The 19854-nt window shown below is 35.2% G+C and overlaps 1 protein-coding gene across 12 annotated transcripts in view; it reads right to left on the bottom strand.

The window, feature by feature from the left end:
• Window positions 1-19854, bottom strand: part of DGKH (diacylglycerol kinase eta) — a 150794-nt gene that overhangs the window by 27189 nt on the left and 103751 nt on the right. For 8 of the 12 annotated variants that reach the window (XM_032496067.1, XM_032496068.1, XM_032496064.1 and 5 more), the window contains exons 13-18: window positions 19549-19633; window positions 14480-14565; window positions 8192-8291; window positions 6260-6533; window positions 5461-5583; window positions 2154-2282 (exon numbers count right to left, since the gene is read on the bottom strand). In XM_032496067.1, coding sequence (XP_032351958.1) covers window positions 2154-2282; window positions 5461-5583; window positions 6260-6533; window positions 8192-8291; window positions 14480-14565; window positions 19549-19633 — 797 coding nt within the window. The remainder of the gene's footprint in view (window positions 1-2153; window positions 2283-5460; window positions 5584-6259; window positions 6534-8191; window positions 8292-14479; window positions 14566-19548; window positions 19634-19854) is intronic. The other 4 variants (XM_032496063.1, XM_032496073.1, XM_014552002.2 and 1 more) reach the window with 2 other exon arrangements.

The raw sequence follows: 19854 nt of genomic DNA, 5'->3' as shown, positions 1-19854 counted from the left end.
CTATTCTGGACTTTTCATCTAAGTGGAATTATATAATATGCGCCTTTTTGTGTTGAGCTTCTTTTACTTGGCATAATGTTTCCAAGGATAATCATGCTGTATGTAGCATTTATCAATGCTTCATCTTTTAAATGGCTGAGTAATATTCCATTATATGGATATACCACATTTTGTTTTTCCACTCATCAATTCATGAATATTTTGGTTGTTTTCACTTTTGGGCTATTATAAACAATGTTGCTATAAACAGTCATGTACTAGTTTTTATGTAGACATATATTTTCAGTTCTCATGGGTATATATGTAGTAGAATTTCTGAGTTATAGGTTAACTCTGAGCTTAACTCTTTGAGGAACTGCCAAACTGTTTCAAAAATGACTGTATCACTTTACATTTTAAACAGCAGTGTAAAAAATACAAAAGTACAAAAGTTACAATTTCTCCATGTCCCTGTCAGTATATGTTATTATCTGTCTTTTTTGATAGCCATCCCAGTAGTCTAAAGTGGTCTCTCATTGTGTTTTTGATTCGCATTTCCCTGATGACTAATGATGTTGGGCATCTCTTCAGGTGCTTATTGGCCATTTGTATATCTTTTTGGAAAAATGTCTACTCAGATCCTTTGCCCATTTTTAAAATGGGATATTTATCTTTTTACTGTTGATTATAAGATTTATTTATATATCCTGGATACTAGTCCCTTATCAGATATATTATTTGCAACTATTTCTCCCATCCTGTGGGTTGTCATCTCATTTTCTTAATAGTGCCCTTTGAATCACAAAAATCTTTAATTTTAATGAAGTTCAATTTACCTTTTTTTTTTTTTCCTTTTGTTGTTTGTGTTTTTGGAGTCATGTCTAAGAAACCATTGCTTAATCCAAGGTTATAAACATTTGCATCTATGTTGGCTTTTTATAGTTTTACATTTTTAGCTCTCACATTTCAGTCTTGTATCTGTGATTAGTTAATTATTATATATGGTGTGAGGCAGGGGGTCCATCATAGTTCTTTGCATGTGACTATCTAGGTGTCCCAGTACTATGTATTGAAAAGACTATTCTTTCCTCATTGAATAATTGTCTTAGCACATTTGTTGAAAATCAATTGACCATAAATGTAGGGGTTTATTTCTAGACTTTGAATTCTATTCACTGATCTTATGATTTTTTATTTTGACCAACATTTCCACACATTTGTCCACTTCCCAAATTTCCTTCTGTTATTGATTTCTAATTTCATTCCACTGTGGTCAGAGATCATAATCTGCATGATTTCAATCCTTTTAAATTTATTGAGAATTGTTTTATGGCTTAATGTATGGTCTATCCTGGAGAATGTTGCATTGCACTTGAGAAGAATGTATATTCTGCCCTTGTTAGGTGGAGTGTTCTGTAGACATCTATTCGGTATACTTGTTTTATATGTTTTTCAAGTCTTCTATTTCCTTATTGATCTCTGTCTAGTTGTTCTATCCACTACTGAAAGTGGGATAATGAAGTCTCCAACTATTATTACTGAATTGTGATTCACCTTTAAAAAGAACTTGTAGGAGAGACTGATTTCCCAGGTGTATTTTGGATTCCAGTCTACTCTGCAATGAATCTGGAAAGTTTTCACTTAGCCAAACAACTGGCACTGCAGGAGACCTCTGAGACATCTACATTTACCGCCCTCCCCTTCCACATAAGTTCTTCGTTTTCCACTAATACTATCCTAATCCCAAACCCTTATCAGGGCTGAATAGATGCCTCCGATGGTCCAAAATCAAGCAATATTACCAGTCTAAAAATAACTACAGAGACTTGTGGTGTAAAACTAAGAGGAAGGCTGTGTTGATCTTGTAAAGGTAGTAGAATATAGGATCAAACTTACCTTGAGTATTTAAACGCAGATTCCTGGGCTCTACTCTAGAACTACCCAACCAAAATTTCTTAGGGAAGGGCCCAGGAACCTGTATTTTAATACTTCCTAGGTAATTCTTTTATATACCAAAGTCTAAGGATCTGCATTCTGATTGATAAGAGTACCAACAACATTTTTTAAAGAAATATTTGTCTTTGAGAACATATTTCTATACTTCATGAAAATGAGTACTTAAACATTTTCACAGAAATACTTTGAAATACACCATGTTTCCGAATCTGTACTACCTGGGCAGATTATTCTGGTATTGAGCACAGGGAGGTTTTCTTTGCTGGCTGCCACAGCTGGACCAGGGCCAGAGTCAGTTTGGGAACGTCCTGCCCGGCCATCTGGAGATCGAGGTGCAGTTTTAACTGCTGGCAAAAAGTCCAGGGTAAAGAGAGGCATTGATAAAGTTATAAAAATAAGCAAGTCCCTATACACTTAGGACATAAAATAATTTCCTACATGTTTAAATTGATCAGCAGAACTGAAAATATTACATTGTGTTTACCTACTGTTTTATCACTTTTCTTCCATTTTCTTGGAATTTACTATATGGAAGGAATCTGCCACAAGTAGATGTCTTGATCTCTCATTTCAAATAGATCAATAGCAAATAGATGCCTACCATAACTGAAGGTCAGTAATACTCATCCTTTGAATGTGAGCAATCCATATTTACAGAAAAAGGAATTCTGAAGCCTGACAACTTTTGAAAATGGAACATATGTGTTGTAATGTATACTATCAAAGCAATCTTTTTCTCATAAATGTTGGGTGAATGATCAAATTTAATCAATGCAATTCCCAGAGTTAATAGTGAAATATTAGTATTTTCTTCTATACATAGTAGGAAAAATATGATTTTTTCAAATGAAACCAATATGCTTTTTCTGTAATTCTCAATTATTCACTCCAGACAATCATTTGTCCAAAATCGTTCTATGATAGTCTTATAAAAGCTCAACACATTTAAAAATTATTCCGAAACAGAATTACTCTCAAAGTAAACAACAAAAAGAGGGATTTAATTCTATCTAAATGGAGGCAATTTAATGGAGAGCAAATAGTATCTTTAACTAATTTAGGAGTAGTTGGCAGGTGTTTAAAAAAACAGTAATCCTCAAATTCAATTTAAAAATACTCTAAAACTTAATTATCTTTATGCTCCCTAAGACTAATTACAAACAAACTATATTAATCTCACCCTCTCATCTTTCTGTTCAAAAACAGTCCAGTTGCATTAAAGAAAGTACCAGAACAGCCACTTTTTTCTTTTTGACAGATGGGAGGCCTGGAGCTAATTTCTAATAAAAACAACCTTTTGATATTCATCTCTGATAAAAACCAGAGAGTGTCCTAGTGACTAAGATTGATGTTCCATTGCAAATGACTAAATTAATGTTTCACAGTTCTTCTTAAACATAACATCTCATAGATCATATTGATGTACTGTATTTCACACATCTCAGACATACAAATTATTACACAATTCAAATGATAATATAATGAATGTGCTTCAAAAAATGATGATTAATACAGAAACACTTCTACTGCTACTAATTCCCACTAAATTGGATTACCAGCCAAAAAATAAGATCAAATACTGCACCATTAAAGAACTGTTTAATTTATGCCTACTTCAGTATCAATATCTACATCTCTATATTTATGTTTTTTAGTTTCTTTTGCAGACTACAATGGAAGTGTTAAATTCATGGGTGTATAGTAAAGTGGGATGGTAGCTGATTGGAAAACCATTACTAATGAGTGCTGAAAAATCAATCCTCCAAAGGGAGCCATTCATTATGTCTGGAATGAGCAGTGTCTGGATATCAGTGTGTCATTACATTACAGAAACATCTGGAGAATTCTGTCTAAAACGGGGCATGCTATTTTAATGGAGCATCATATTGACCAAGTGGGTGCAACCAGAAAAACAAAAAGTCTAAAATCATCAAGTTAAAGATTGGTAAAACAATTTAAGGGAGAGAATCTGGAAAAGAAGATATAAGGTGCGGGAAGCGGATGTGATGCCATGAAAGCTGTTTCAGTATCATTTAAGGGCTGCCACATGGCAGAGTCATCTTCAGTATCGTGAAATGATATGTATAAAACTGCTTTTAAACTAACCATAAAGCACTACACAAATGCCAGTAGTCGTTACTGTTATCACACACAAAACTTTATTAATAGTAACTAGTAAACATGGGCAAGAAATTTGAGGAAGAAAATAAAAAGCTCAATATAAGGAAAACCTTTCTAATAACTAGAGTTGACCACGAGGGTGGAATGCAGTGAAAATGAGTGATCCGAAGGTTCAGGACCATCTGTCAAAAGGGTTATAAAATTGGATTATATTCCGCGACATTTAAGGTCTAAAAGGTCTACGGTTATAGAATTGGGTTGTATGCTGAAATAGATACATAGAAGATCTAAAGGGGCTAAGGTTGCAGAATATGCAAACACTGTCTGCATGCCAGGCACGTGAGGTCTCTAAGGTCTAATTTCAAAGTTTCTAAGGAGGACAATTCTGCTAGAGTGTAATTGGTAGCAGCAACAGCAGAAATAGTAGTAGTAATAATAATAATAATAATAGTAGTAATAATAACAGTGATAATGACAGCAAACATTCCTTCACAGCACAATGAACCAGGTGTTATTCTAGGCACTTTACGTACGTTAACTTATTTAAGCTTCACAACACGTAGGTATGTTATTATCTCCATTTTACAAATGAGGAAACCTCAGAGAACTTAAGTAATCCACTCAAGTTTATATGTCATGAAAGTAAAAGCAAAAATTTAATGATTGCACACAGTTGTGATATAATAGTACTGGCTTTTTGTTAGCACGGTGTAATTACTTTCATCTTCTCATCTTCATTAATACTTTCATTTCTGCTTTGCTTTATTCCAACACATTAATTTTTTCCTTATACAGTATGAAATATTAAAGTATAAATTCATCTTCAGTTAAAACTTCAAAGGTAGAGAAACAGTTAATATTCTTCAAGCAACTACGTATTAATTTCCTGGCAAAAATAATTTCAGGAGAGATGGGTTGTAACTAGATGTCCTATGGTTTCAAAGCTTAATTTGGCGATAAGGATTATCAACCATCTCGGCTGATCAATGGAACTCAAGAGACTGCTAAATAATTTAAATGTCAAGTTTTATGCAGATGGGGCCTGCAGCTTTCATACAATTCTCAAAGGAATTTGAGGGCTAAAATAGGTTAAAATCTGCTGATTTACGTGTTTATTCCCTCTTTCTTCAGGAAAATTAACATATTTAGCTATGTTTGGTCCCCAAATCCTTAGTTTATTATGATGATCTCCAGATTATACGATAAAAAAGGGATGTGAGTGTACTTGACAATCATCTAAATAATGTTACTTTCATTATTTTAGCATTCATGAATGTCTAAGCTTTAACTTCTGGAAAGCCTTGTTAAAAATACAAATAGTTTATCTCAAACTGATAAGCCTTTCAAAGACTGAAAGCAGAATCGCATTTTAATTCCAAAATAATTTTATCATAGTTTTCTTACCAGTTAATGTCTCCTTTGCATCATCTTCCTTTGATTCTTCTCTAGACTCATCAGTTTCCGTGCTATCATAATCGAATGACTGATTAACTGGTTCAGAGGAGTGCACTGGCTGCTCATCCATAACTTTAAGCAGTAAGAAGAGAAATTTGTTTGGACAAGTGAAAATAAAAATCCACAAATATTAAAACATGCTTAAGAAAGGAAAATTGAAATATACACCCCCCAAAATTTCATATTCACGAATAAACAATCAATTTGGAGTCATCTGATGTCTGAGATTATAAAAGGAAATATTTAAAATTATCAAAATTATATTTTTAGCAGAAGAGAAAAATAAAATACAAGAATTTTAGAGAATGAAATACAAGTCCAATTATAAGCTGTAAAAGGTTTTTGGATATTAACTATTTATATTAAAGTTAACTTTTAGTCTACTACTAAAATTCTCGAAGTACAGACATTATAATAATATAAAAAATTAAAATATAGATGGAAATTTTATGAACTCTTAAAAAAAACAACAAACATTTAGGAAATCAATATTAAGAAAATATGTTCAAAGTAGTTTAGAGGTTTGATTTTCTTTAAGACTTAGGTTCCCATTTAGTAAAAAAAGATTTTAATTTTGGGAATATTATTTAAAGATAAGCTTCCATTTTATTTTTATGTTTCCAGTGTACTTTATCTCTGAGATTTGTTTAAGGGTGTCCCGTCTTACCAATAAGAAAATTTCACTGTGCTTGCCCTGCAAACAGGAGAGCCGCTAACTTCTTCAGAAGCTGATTTTGTGACTGTTTACCTTTTGCGGCTTCTTCAATGACTTGCCTCACTGCTTTCTTTAGACTGTTTGCCCGCAGCATTATTTCCCTCGGTCTGACGGCTTTCTGGGAGGAAGGTTTCGCAGTGTCATCCAAGAGTTGTTCCTTGCTTTCACACAAGGATTCTTCGCTGGAAGATTCCACGGGATCTTCCTCCACGATGAGAGAGCCGATGCCTGGGAGAGCCGGAGCAGCCTGGGAATCTGTGTGCAAAGCCTGGAGCAGTTGTTCAAGCTTCTCATTGAGGACCGAACACTACGGAAAAACAAAAACACAGGAATCAACCTTCGTTTAGTGGAGATGGAAGACAATAACTTAATGGTTTTCGATTTTAGAGGAAAGATGCTACACTGATGTTTACCACAGATTGGCTATCTACTATAAATTGTACTTCAGACAACTTGTGGACTAAATAATTCATAATTTTTTTAAATAGCACAATTAAGCTCTAAATTTACTGGTTTATACTTCCAGTATTCAAACACCATTTCATGGGTGAACATCTTTACAACTTTCCTAAACCTATTTTTTCTTAAAACAAAATAGCAAAAGCTTCACCATAAAGTGACACATTACATAAACAATTTATCCATTATACAAAATTTGCTATACATTATACAAAACATTGCATAAACTTTTGTTTAACGTAATCAACTTACGGCACCGTTTTGAGCACAAACTGCCAAGTCTGGCCAAGTCTTCTATTCTAAGCTCATCTTCAAAGCTTTGGTTTACAAAGGAGTGAACAGCTCTTAAGGGATTACTGGCTCAAAGAAGGAGCAAAAGGAATATGCACAGGATAAAGAAGAATGATGCAGAAAGACAAACAGGTACTCAGCCCTTGTTTCCTTCTGTTTTTCTTGGACTGTTAAGGGTAAAGAAACACTTAGGACTGAAACTGTTAATGCTACTGCCTAAAATACCTTTTATCTCCACGCAATTTCCAGTCCCTTCCGCCTCCCTTTATTTGTCTGATGACTGCCACGACAAAGTTACAGCAGAAATAGTTAAGAGAAATAAAAAATGTGACTACAAAGGGTTTCTGTTTTCTGAAGCTCTCCACAGAGTAGAAAAACAAGAGAAAGAGACGGAAAACTTACAATGTATATTTGTTTGTTTGTTTGTTTGTTTGGGGGAGGTAACTAGGTTTATTTATTTTGTAGTGGAGGTACTGGGGACTGAACCCAGGACCTCGTGCATGCTATGCACTCTACCACTGAGCTATACCCTCCCCACCCCCTGCCCCCAATGTATATTTCTATTTTCTTTTCCTTCCACTCAAAGCCATCATCTATAGCACGAACTGGGGGAGATCTTTCCTTTGCAAAGCCCAAGAGAGCCACGCCTTTTGTTAGAATGCCCTGTCCTGAACAAATGAAAGCAAAGACAGTAGCTTTAAGGTTCAGTAAACTGTTCTTATTTCAGGATCCAAAAGCTCACAGAGGGAAAAAAATATCTATAAAGAAAAAGGCAAAACAAGAAACAGAACCCTGAAAGAGGCTGAGGACCATGATGTCTGGGGAATCCGAGCAATAATTCTGGGAGGGAACCTGAGTGGCCAAGGTCCGTCTGGAAATGGAAAACCATTCGTCTCCCCTTGGAACACCAGGCACCCAGCACTTCCCCCACGTGACTCGATGCTGGTGCATTTCTCCTTCAAAATGTCAATCGGTGGGAAAAAGGAGTTATCAAATTCAGATCATTGGTCTTCAGCAATGCAGTTTTCCTATGTATTAAAGGGGTTAACCATAAAATAGAATATTTTAAACCCTCATATCTGGTTCAGAAGTAATTTTTCTCTTGGTTTACAATGTTTTGGCAGGAAAGCCAATTAACCAACTTTGCTGTAAAACACAGTTCAACGTTAACATTTTCAGTAAAAAAAATTCATGCCCTGAACGTGTCCCACTTACTTTACTGGCCACGGCATCAGCTACAACAGCTTTTTCCAACGTTTTTTCATGTGCCTTCTCTACCTTGGCAACGAAGTCCTTTACAGTTTCACACAGTATCCTTTGAGGAAAAGAAATTGTGCAATTCAGGAAACTCAGCAGGCTGATATGCTTTGATTTACAAACATATTTAAAAATAAGCACAATCAAGTAAACTGTTAAAAGATTGGGATCATTTGTTTATAAACCCAAACTTCTCTCCGCTGGGTAACACGTCTTAGATAAGCTCAAACATTCTAAGTGATAAATGGACACATGAACAAACCTTGTTCTACATAATTTAAATAAGTTGTTTTAAGCTTACAACAAGTCTTTCTCAAATATTTAAATTTTAAAAATTTCTGAGAAGAGTAGTTTTCGATCTTATTTAAAAAATAAAGCATTATCTCCTGCACCTTACATATTCTTATAACAAAACCTGCAGTGTTGAACAAATAAGAATAAATTTGTCACTAATGGTGTCACTGTCGCCTTACTATTCATGATATGGGTATCTTGGAAGCATGTTGTTCTTGAAGAGGAAAGAGGTTGTGTATTATGCTGGAAACCAACGTGCCAGTTGAATTGAGTTATATTCTCTGTAAATCCATTCATTTATTCCCTTAAGATAACCAATGCAATAACATGCAGACTAATTGAATTTAGGTTTTGTTAGTGTCACTAATAAATGGTTTAGCTGTTTGTTTCTTTTAATTACATTTGGTTTCTTTGCAATAGAAATAGACTAAAAGAAAAAAAATCATCTGAAACACTAACAAAATTTGTCAAAAATCTTCAGAACTGGTATCAGATTAAAAACTACAGCCAAAGGAATGGTATATGACCAGCTTTTTGTAGCAAGCACTGATAGTGAATTTTAAAACAAAATCAGACTATTTTAGAATAATGTTTCTCTTTAACATTGATAGAGGTTGAGGAATTTTAAGGGAAAAAAAAGTTTCCAGAAATTACTTTTTCTATTATACTCACAATTTTCTCTGGTATGTGACTGACAAAAAGGTTACATTTCCAGATACATAAGTATTATGAAATTGAGCCATTCAATAAATATAGGACACATATACACATACACGCACAAAAACAAACACACTCTCTGAACCTTCACATTCATCATCTAAGAAAGAATTGAATTACTCCTAACAATTCTTGTTTTGTTTGTTGTGTTTTGGCAACCATTTGTAGATTTCACTTGGACAAAAGGTACTATTTCCTAATCTTCAGTCTTTTTGGCTGGCCTTTTAAACTCAAATTCTTATAGACTCTAGCTTACCATTTATCAGATTCATCCATGTTTAAGTTCCGTCTTCTTTGTTCATGTATAATACTTTCATGGAATTTCTCAAACTGTGAAGGCAGGCTATCATGAACTTTCTTCAATGGACTTCACTGAGATTCCCTAAGATGTCCCACCTCTAGGAAGAGGAGACAGTGGCTTTCCCTCATGTTTATGGAACTCCAAAATAGAGGTCTTATTATTACAACACTGTCTCGAGAAAATTTTCTCTTGGATTTGTAAAACTGCATATGCCATGACATTATCAGAGCCACTGCTGCTGGTATTTCATTAACTCCTAGGGACAGAACCGGTGGGTCACCAGCCTAGGAATGAGAGGGGCAGAAGAAGAGCTTCCCCAGTTGTGCCACGTTGCTAGGCAGACAGAGGCTGCAGGAGAGAGCGCGATCCTGCGTTAGGAGAAATGCTTGCCACATAAGTTGGGGGAATTTCATGGTCCATTAAGTTCCACATTCCAGAAGACAGAGGATATTTATATTCTGGAGGAATGAATTAACTTCCTGTTACACCTAAATAGTGAATGTAGGGTTTTTAAAGTAGAAATCAAATGCATACTTAAAAAGGGTATGATTTCAGAGTCACACCAACTGAGAATTTGCAAATTGGGGGAAATACAAAAATTTTTTTCGTCTTTTTTTTGGTTTTTTTGGGGGGCCATGGGGGGATCATTAGGTTATTTTATTTATTCTATTTTTTAAATGTATTTACTTTTAGAGGAGGTACTGGGGATTGAACCCAGGACCTTGTGCATGCTGAGCATTCTCTCTACCACCTAGCTATACCCTCGCCTGGGGAAAAACAATTTTAAGATGCATTTACTATAGTAACACAAAAGACATTTTCCAGCTGATACAGTTTCTCCCTTTAATACATAAAGACTTCCAGAAAACACGTGCAAAAAATCAAATAAATGAAAGTAGAACATGCGTCTTCCCACAGAGCTAAAAATATTTTAAATTCCTAATTACATCTTTAATTAATGTTAGTCATAACTTGGATGAGATTTTTCCAGCATTGTTCAATTCATTGTTTTGTTTTATTCTCTCCCTTCCAAGCTGAACACAATTAAATGTGGGCACCAGATATTCAGTTGACGCTAACAACTGTCCCCAGGTAGCATGTTGGGTGATTTCCACCATCACCTCAATTATGTTACATTTATGAGATCTACACATCGCCAGTAGCAGTACCTTCATTTATCAGTTTTCCACTTATTTTTTTAAATAGGGGTAAATGACAAGAAAACATGCAATGCTACACTAAGAAAAACAGGGCAATGGTGCCCAAAAAGAACCACATATTGGTAGGCAGGGATCATACTATGCGAAAAATTATTTTTCATCCAATACAAACAAGTTCCAATCAGAAATTAAAGGTGCCTGACAAGTATCAATACATAATATATTAAAACCCCTAGCTACGATGTGCTCTGAGGAAAGATTCTAACATATTCTACCTCATTTTTCAGTGAAGGGGTTGGCCTAAATTATCTCTAAGATAGATTCTAAATCTAAAATTCTATGGTTATAGGACAATGGTTCCAATCTTACTATTTTTTCCTGTTAATGATCCCATTTTCTGAGAACTTTTGTCTACAGCATAAACTGCATTGACTTAATAACTTGTTTTTTTATTTTTATGAATAAACGATGTCTATACTAACTAGTGCTTCAGAATCTCGGAAAATAACTCATGTGACCGCACCGAACTGACAAAATTCCCAAGTCAAAGAAATGTTGGCTTTATGTTGATTGCCTACATTTTTTAACCTATATATTAGCTATGCTGATGAAACACAGCTTTTCCATCAGCATTTTCAACATTTTAAAGAAGTTAAAAATAGCTTAGGCTACTGAGAATTACTATTTTATGAAATAAATATAAACACGCATAAGAGGTTTAGTTAAAACGTTCTGCCTTAATACAGTCCCATTCAACAAGTAAATGGCATTAACCAAAGAAGGGAGTTCTTTATTTTTACCTAGGTGGTGGTTAAAAGAACGTGTACGTGAATATGTGTGTGTATTATTTTTTTCTAATCACTAAGTTGTACCTTTATCATTTGATCACTTTACTGTGTGTATGTCAAGCCTCCATAACACATTGTTTTTTAAAGCAGGGAGAACTAGTATAGATTTTGTAAATCTTACGGACATAAAACCCAAGTGCAAGATGTGAACCCTGTTTGGATTTTGATTTGAACGAATCAACTGCTTGAAGAAAAAAAAAAACAAGTCAAAACAATTAGGGGAAATTGAATATGGACTGAGTAATTATTATTAATTTTATTAGACTTAAAAAAGATGATTGGCTATACATACTGAAAGTGGAATAAAATGATTTCTGGGATTTGTTTAGAGATACTCTAGCAAGAGAAAGTGGGGAGCAGATGACAACATGTTGATAAGTCCTGAAGCTGAGTGATGCGTGTGGTGGGAAATCATTATAACTGGTGTCTCTATTTTTTGTATGTTTGAAAAAAGTCCATAACAAAAATTAATGTAAAAATATACTATATCACTGGGACAAAGTTACCACATATTGTCCCCCTCTTTCTTCTCTTGAAACTCTTTATGGCAAAACTTCTAGAATTTTAATCTGGGGTTGTAAAGGTAGGGTGGTTGGATGAGTAACAAGAGGGGACCAAGGTTGGAAGAGAATCTGCTTAAAGGCAAATGAGCCTGTCAGGGAGAAATCCGAAGCCAAGGCTAGGAGGAGCGCCTCGGTGAGGAGCCAGGCCAACGTCTAAGAAAATATTTGAAATGCAATTGGGAAAACATGAAGTGATGCCATCACAACGTAATACAGCACTCTGTAGTTTATAGGATCTATATTTATTTCATTACGCAACTTAATTCTAACAGTTCCATGAGGGATAGGCATTCTTTCCATTCTTATCCTTGATAAAACAGACACAGATCACAAAGCCAGAAAAATGGCTGAATCTCATTTAGGACCTGAGACTTACAACACTGTGACTTACTTCAGTGGCTTTAGAGCTGTTTTTCAGAAACACTTCAAGGATTCCATAAATGCCTGATTCAAAATTCATTTAGAAATAGAGAATAGAATTTTAAAATGCTCTTAAATCTTTAGAGATACTAGAGAAAAACAATATAAGTATATTAGCTTTCACTTTAGAATTCATTATTTTTGTGCAAATCTTGCACTATATTCAATGTAGTTTCCGGTTATTTCTGTATTTTATTTTGGATACATGGTTGCAAGGAAATTATCTTCAATTAAATAAAAATGGCATCCTTACAACCATGACAAAATATAATATAGAAATAATTAAAATACAGAAATAATTGGAAACTGCATCAAATATAAAACTATAACTGTCACCTATAACCTTACTGCTTATTTTTTCTCATAAATAACTAATAATTTAATCCTATCCAATTTATTAATGCCAACAAAATAGAATTTGTTTATTTTTAATATTGGGATTCTGCATAAAATTTTATTAAAAAAAAGACAATGTTATAAATCAATTATAATCTTAGTTAAAAAATAAAAGGAAAAAATATACAAAATGTAAGAGGCAGTAATCAAACACATTAAACACACCAAGGCCAATATTAAGGCTTTGCTAACATTTGAAACAAGAAAGGTAGCCAGATAAAATATTTACTTAAGAATCATTCTATAATTTGTTATACTTTTAAAAGGTTCCATTTCGACTTTCTGTCTCTTCTAGCAATGTCCTCTAAAATGTCCTATAAAAAAGAATTTGACTCCTGGGGCAGGGACGGCAAATATCAATGTCTTCCTCGTAGAAGCAGCTTAGGTACCTAAGGAAGTAACTTTGGTACATGAATTCAGCCCAAGATGAGAAAGACAATAGGGAATGCTAAAGCCTGGGACAAACTGGAGATTTGTACATTTCCCCGTAAAGCAGTTACCACTAAGTAAGAAAAACTCAACTGTGGCATCAAGCAAAAAACCCGCCCGCAGTACTGCCATCAAACAAAGAGCGTCTGGAGCCCATCAGTCTGGGCAACAATGTGCTTCCCTTGTCTTACGCTGTTCAACTCTCTTCCTATTGCCCAGTCCTGCCTCCTGTTCCTGGGGGTTATGGCATCGAAAACAACAGTCACTACGTTTGCACTTTTTTCACAAGCAAATTTGTTTATAATGATTTCTCTTGTCTTCCCAGGACTTCTTTGGAAATTAAGTGTATAACATACTGAAGTTTGTGTATTTTCTCCTCCACTACTTCCCCACTCCCTTTCTTTTCTTCTTGTCTCTCTCCTCTTTCTATATATCAGTAATATTTGCTTGCTAAGCCAGAATCCTAGACCACGCTCTTACTTTTGCTTATCAGTTGAAAATTTTAGTGAGTTTCTCTTCCATACTTGACATTTCAGTTCTCACGACAGCAGGATAGGATGCTTCAGGACTAAACACTAAGTTCTAGCCAGGCAACATTTGGGATAATAAAATCAAGTAGCTTTGGCTCCATGTATGGAATCATAACTTTGAATCTGATAACTTTGAATTAAAATATAATTACATAATTTAAATATGCTGAGAAATGCCATTTTGAAAACTCCCATCATTTCCCTTTTCCTGATGGAAACAGTTCCTAGATAGTAGTGTTTACAGAAATAATGAATTATAGTAAAATGTGTTTTTTATATTATAATTAATCAGAAGTGTTTCTTTAAAATAGGAACTAGATTAATTAAACTCTCAACATTTAATTACACCTTTTTGACAAAAAGGTTTCAAATTTAGCTTCAAGAAATACTCTCTAAATACACTCAACTGCAGATAAGATGCTAAAGTGACTTTTTAAAAACCAGTGCAAATTTAGTATAACTAATTCTACAACCTACTTTGCAGAGATTTTGGGGCAAAATCACAAAGAAATGACATAAGTGGTAGGAAGCAGCTTTCCTTTCATTGTCACCATATAACTACTTCATGGCTTAAGTTCCAAAACTCACTTGGCAGATGATATGACCACTGCATGTTCATCAGAATTGAGGATTTTTGTAAGATGAGCTGCAACCGAGTCTTCATAAATTGTCATCTGAAAAAATAAAAAATCTATACTGTATTATTGTTGCTGGCATTTATACAACTCATTTTTGCCTTGAAAATGGGACTATTTATAACATGTGATACAGGGCAATGGCTATAATGAAACATAAATGGCTTTAATGAAATATATAATATATATGAAAGAGTCATTCTACAAAATAGACAAATATTTCCTTTCTAGGAAAGGATCTTAGTTTCTAGAATTCTTTAATTCAGAGTCTCAGAAAAATTCACAAACTCCTTTAAAAATTTTGTTAATGTCAAATAGCTGAAAATAAGAAAAAAAACTCCTATAATATAGGTCAGTACAAAAAAAAAGCCAGACAACCTAATAAAAACAGGCAAAAGACTAGAAATTTAAAGAGGAAGATATACACATGGTCCATAAGCAGATGAAACGGTGACCATCCTCATCAGCCATCAGGCAAATAGAAACTAAAACCACCATACAGTACCACTACGTCCCTGCAGAACAGCTAACACGAAAACAACAACGATGGCTCGAATATGCCAAGTGCTGGCAAGGTTGTGGAGACACGGGCTTCTCATACACTGCTGGTGGGGGTGCAAATTGATACAACACTGCAGAAAGCTGTTGGGTGGTCTCTATTAAAGCTGAATGTATGCTTAATAGTGTAGGACTCAGCAATTCTACATCTATACCCAAAAGAAGGGCAGAGTGCCTGCACCGCCAGACAGGAACTGGAATGTTCATAGCAGCATCTAATCAATAGTAGAATGGATAACAAACTGTAATATACTCATGGAATGGAATTCTATAGGGCAATGAGAATGCATGACGTGTCACTATGGATCTCATAGACATAATATTTAGGGAAAGAATTCAGAGACAAAGAAGTGTATACACACAAAATGATTCTATTTTATAAAATACAAAAACAGACAAAATTAATCTATGCTGTTAGAAAGGAAGGCTAGTGGTTACTGGGGTGGGAGGTGGGGGTGGTGAATGAAAACGGGGCTTGGGGGTACTGGTAATGCTGCCTTGTGTCTGGGTATTGATTACACGGGTTCATTTAGTTTGTGGAAATTTATCAAACTGTATGTTTATGATATGTGCACCTTTCTGTATGTACAATTCAACAAAAATTTTAAAAAATGCTGAATGCATGTCATACAATCACATAAGTAAGTATTTCTCGCAAATAATTTAATAATCAAAATGCTAAAGGAGCCCCATACCCCCTTATCTGTTTGACTCAAATGGTAACATTCTGTTTAAAGAACACATCTTTTTAATGTGTAAAAATGTGCACAATAATTAAACAGCCTCATATTCAGAGCCGTCCATCATATGTTTGCCTCAACTATATTCCATGTCACACAGCTCAAAAATGCCCAGAGTAAGCCATCTGCTCTATTCAAGCTGGCCTCCTTTACCCTCCTACTTGACGCATTTTCATTGCTTTTTATCAATCTGCAGCAGTTTATTCAGACTTAAATGAAGATTCAATTACTGACATTCCCCCATCCCACAAGCCTTCCTGACTACCCTCTTCCCAAAGGGATCTTAGTCCTGATTTACAACCAGGGCCACCGGTGTCTAATCACTGTCCTATTCTTTTAAGCGTCTATCTTTTGTCCTTCAAAGGCAGACCACGTATGGAAAAGAAATTTCACATGAAAGAAAGGAGAGGAGGGAGGAAACTCAAAGTTTCACAGAATATTGCATTGACTCACAAATCCACTTACTGATCCCTGGTCTAAACATTAAAAACTACACCTTTACAGTTCAGATTAGAAAAAAATAAAAATATATCTTCTAAAAGAGCAAAAAAGAAAATACTCTTCCAAGAAATTGACCTCATATTTTTTTTTCCTACAGGGTAGATTGTCAAAAAGCCTAAGAAGGTAGGGGACAACTATCATTAATTCCATTTGAATTTAAATTTAAAAATCCAAGTTTTTGTCCATTAAAAATAACCAAAGGCAATGAATATAACCTCTTCCAGAGGAAAATGAAATAACCTCCACATCCAAGGATAAAACTATGGATGTCACTTATAAAACGATTATGGAGTCACTAAGCAGCATTAGGAAGTAATGATAATAGTTGACATTTTTTACTGTGTACCAGGCACTGTGACTGAGTACTCTATGTATTTATCCCATTGATTATCTTGTTTTATGGCCACGAAACCTAAGGCTTGGGTGAGTGGAGTGATTTGCCTAAGACCCACAGCTAAAGAGTTGCAGACAAGCGAGGGGCCCAGCGGTGAGGATGGGTCCTACCCCGTTGTACTGTCCCCCACTCGCTGACCAAGCAAGTCTTGGTCTATGCTTAACTGTATTTGTCAAATGCAAATTTCATCATTTCTCAAGTACATCATTTTAACAGCCGCCTGGCTGGGCTTCCTCTGTCTCTCCTGCCCCTTTTTCAGATCATTCTCCACTTCACAGCACAGTGATTTTTTTCTAAAGTGCAAATCTGATCATGCCACATCCCCACTTAACATGTCTCAGTGTTCTTAGAAAGTCAAAACTATTCAGCTAACAGGCAAGAGCTTCCATAATTCCTAAGACTCTCCATGATCCAAACTCTTCTTTCCTCAGCTCTGCCCTGTCTTTTGATGCTCTTCCCTTGCACCGTAAGCTCTAACTCTACAGAATTACTCGTAGCATCCCAAATGTACCAAGAGCCTTACTATCAAGCTCTGCGGAATGCTCTTTTTCAACTGGCTAATTCCTCCTTCTCTGTTTTGTGCTGAAAACCCGGTTTAGGTACAACCTCCTCTGTAAACACTTCACTGAACTTGCCAGGCTAAGAACCCTCTCTTCTGTGTGGCGATTACACCCTGAAAATAACTTAAACATTGCTGATCTTTTCCTATCTGTCCCTCCCACAAGACCAGAGATTCCCAAACTTTCTAGGCTCATGGCATCATTAGTGTCTTAATAATTTCATCACAGTGCCCCTAGGCTAAAAGAAATACTTAAAAGTAGTTAAGTCTGAACAAATTAATAAGTATTTATGCCCTAACAACTTCATAATCATTTGAGAAAAATAATACACATAAATTAAAAGAAAAAATAATATCTTATTTCATTCTTAAATAACTAACTGTGAGCCTCTGGGCACTGTATACACCTCAAACCTTAGAATCAGATTGGACAATGGTACCGTCATTGCTACTGAAGGAAATCATGGAATCCCTATTCTTCCAATGTGTAAAAAGTACAACAGCAAATAAGATCACTTAATTATGGCCATAAGGAATTAATCAGTAAAACCGTCACAATTTCTTAAGCTCTATAATTCTACAGTGCCAGGGGAAAGCTAACAGTTAATAAGATAGGAAAATCAACTGCATTTTGTGTCTTTTTAAGGAAAACTGGAAAAACAATAATAATTTCACAGTCACGCATAAAGGAACCCAAAATAGATATTTTCTTTAAAAAAATATAAGCTCGAAAATTAGGTTGAGCCTAAGAAGAAAGAAGAAATCTTTTACTGTAGTTTTCAAGGCAAAATCAGAATGATGCCACACTCTTTTAACCTGTAATCTTAAGGCATGCTATCCCCATGTGATAAAATATTTTAAAAAGAAACCAAACTAAATGAAGTTCCATTAAAACCTTTTTATATTTAAAAAAAAAAAACAGCTTCCTTCTGTGTAGTTACAATTGTATCTCACAGTTAGTGATCACATATGTGATAAAAGTAAAGTTGTCTACCTTCATTTTATATGCTAGGAAATATATATTTTTGAAGTAAATAGTGCAAAAGAATCCCTCTCTTTTGTCTCTTTGGAGACTAATAACATTCAAAAAAATACTATTAAGAAAAAAGATTGGCTCCTATAAAAAGCATTATGTTTCTAGTTGGATAAAATACTATTAATAAACAAAAATGCTGCTGGAAATAAAGCAGTAAATACACTAATCTTTAATAGTAATTATCTCTGAGTGGCAGGGCTATAGGTAAACTTTTAATTTTCTTTTTGATGTATTTTTGAGTTTTCCAAATTTTTTAGAAGCAGTTGTTGCTACTTTTAAATCAGGGAAAAAATTTAAATACAATTAGCTTCTTTAAGGAATAACCCACGTTTCTGGTAATCATTCCTTAGTTTCGACAAGTTCATAATTTTCTTAGTGGCAAAGATTTCCACTGTAAAAGAAACAGATGAATTTTCCTAGAGGGAAAAAGAAGCTCTCATAGCTCAAATGGTCTTAGTGAGTCTGCGAATAATCCTTTGAAAATTAGGCTCTGTCTTAAGCCTCCAGTACTTTGAGATTGAATCAGAATGCTGAATCTTTAGGGAGGTATGAAAACTAAGTTATTAATGGTCTGTAGCAGGGATGGAATGAATGAAGGGCACTGTCTTCCTTGGTTGATCTTGATAAACAGGCTTAACCTAGAGACCTGCTCCGATGCACCCTCCACACAGCAGGCGAGGCAGGAAGAGAGAAACGCTACAACATTATGGGTACAAGTACTGATGCGTTTGGGGATTATTTAAGGGAGTTGGGTGAACACCTGATAATCAGGCTGAAGCAGAAGATGAGTAAAAGCTAACAGGAACCCGGCATCAGCCAGCTTCCCCGGAGCCCTGTGGATGAGAGGAAGCAGGCGGGTGGGGGAATGAACGATCAGGGGTGGGAGCAACGGATCTTGCATGCCTGGTACTTTCCACACACTCATCACCTCCTGTAATCCTCACAACATGTGGCCTCCTCTCCGGATGAGGTAACGGAAGCCCATGAGGGCGAGTGACGTGGCTGAATTCCCACACCTAGGGTGGGTGCCCTGGAAGGACTCTAGCCCACACAGTAATAAGAATTCTTTCCTCTGGGGGAGAGGACTAGAAGCAGTCAATGAGACCAAACTTCAAATTCAAAAAAAATTACAATTAAGTAAACATGCTACCATATCTTATAAGGTTTTTTTTAATTGCTCAAGACACTCACCCCCACTTTCAAATGATAAATACGTAAAGGATTAAAGTCTTACATAAAATTCTTCAGATGCTTCTGGAGGTTCTGAAAGTAGAGAAGACTTTGGTGGCAATTTGAGTTCATAGGTCATTATACTCCACCTGAAAGGAGAAGAACTTTGGTCTAAGATTCGTTTAAAATTTAATAAACTGACTTTGTTCTCACCTCAAACACACATATGTGCATATCTATTCATGAACTATGGTTTACTGCGTTCTAAAACAACCAAATATGGGAAGAGATGGAGTTTTGGTAATCTCATGAGATGCTGAATTCACAGCCTATGATTTCCGTATCTTACCAATTCTCTAATGACCTCCCA

This window comes from Camelus ferus, chromosome 14 (assembly GCF_009834535.1).
Source record: "Camelus ferus isolate YT-003-E chromosome 14, BCGSAC_Cfer_1.0, whole genome shotgun sequence".
Classification (NCBI taxonomy): Eukaryota; Metazoa; Chordata; class Mammalia; order Artiodactyla; family Camelidae; genus Camelus; species Camelus ferus.
The sequence above is the reverse complement of the archived record's forward strand: the minus strand, read 5'-3'. Positions and strand labels throughout refer to the sequence as shown.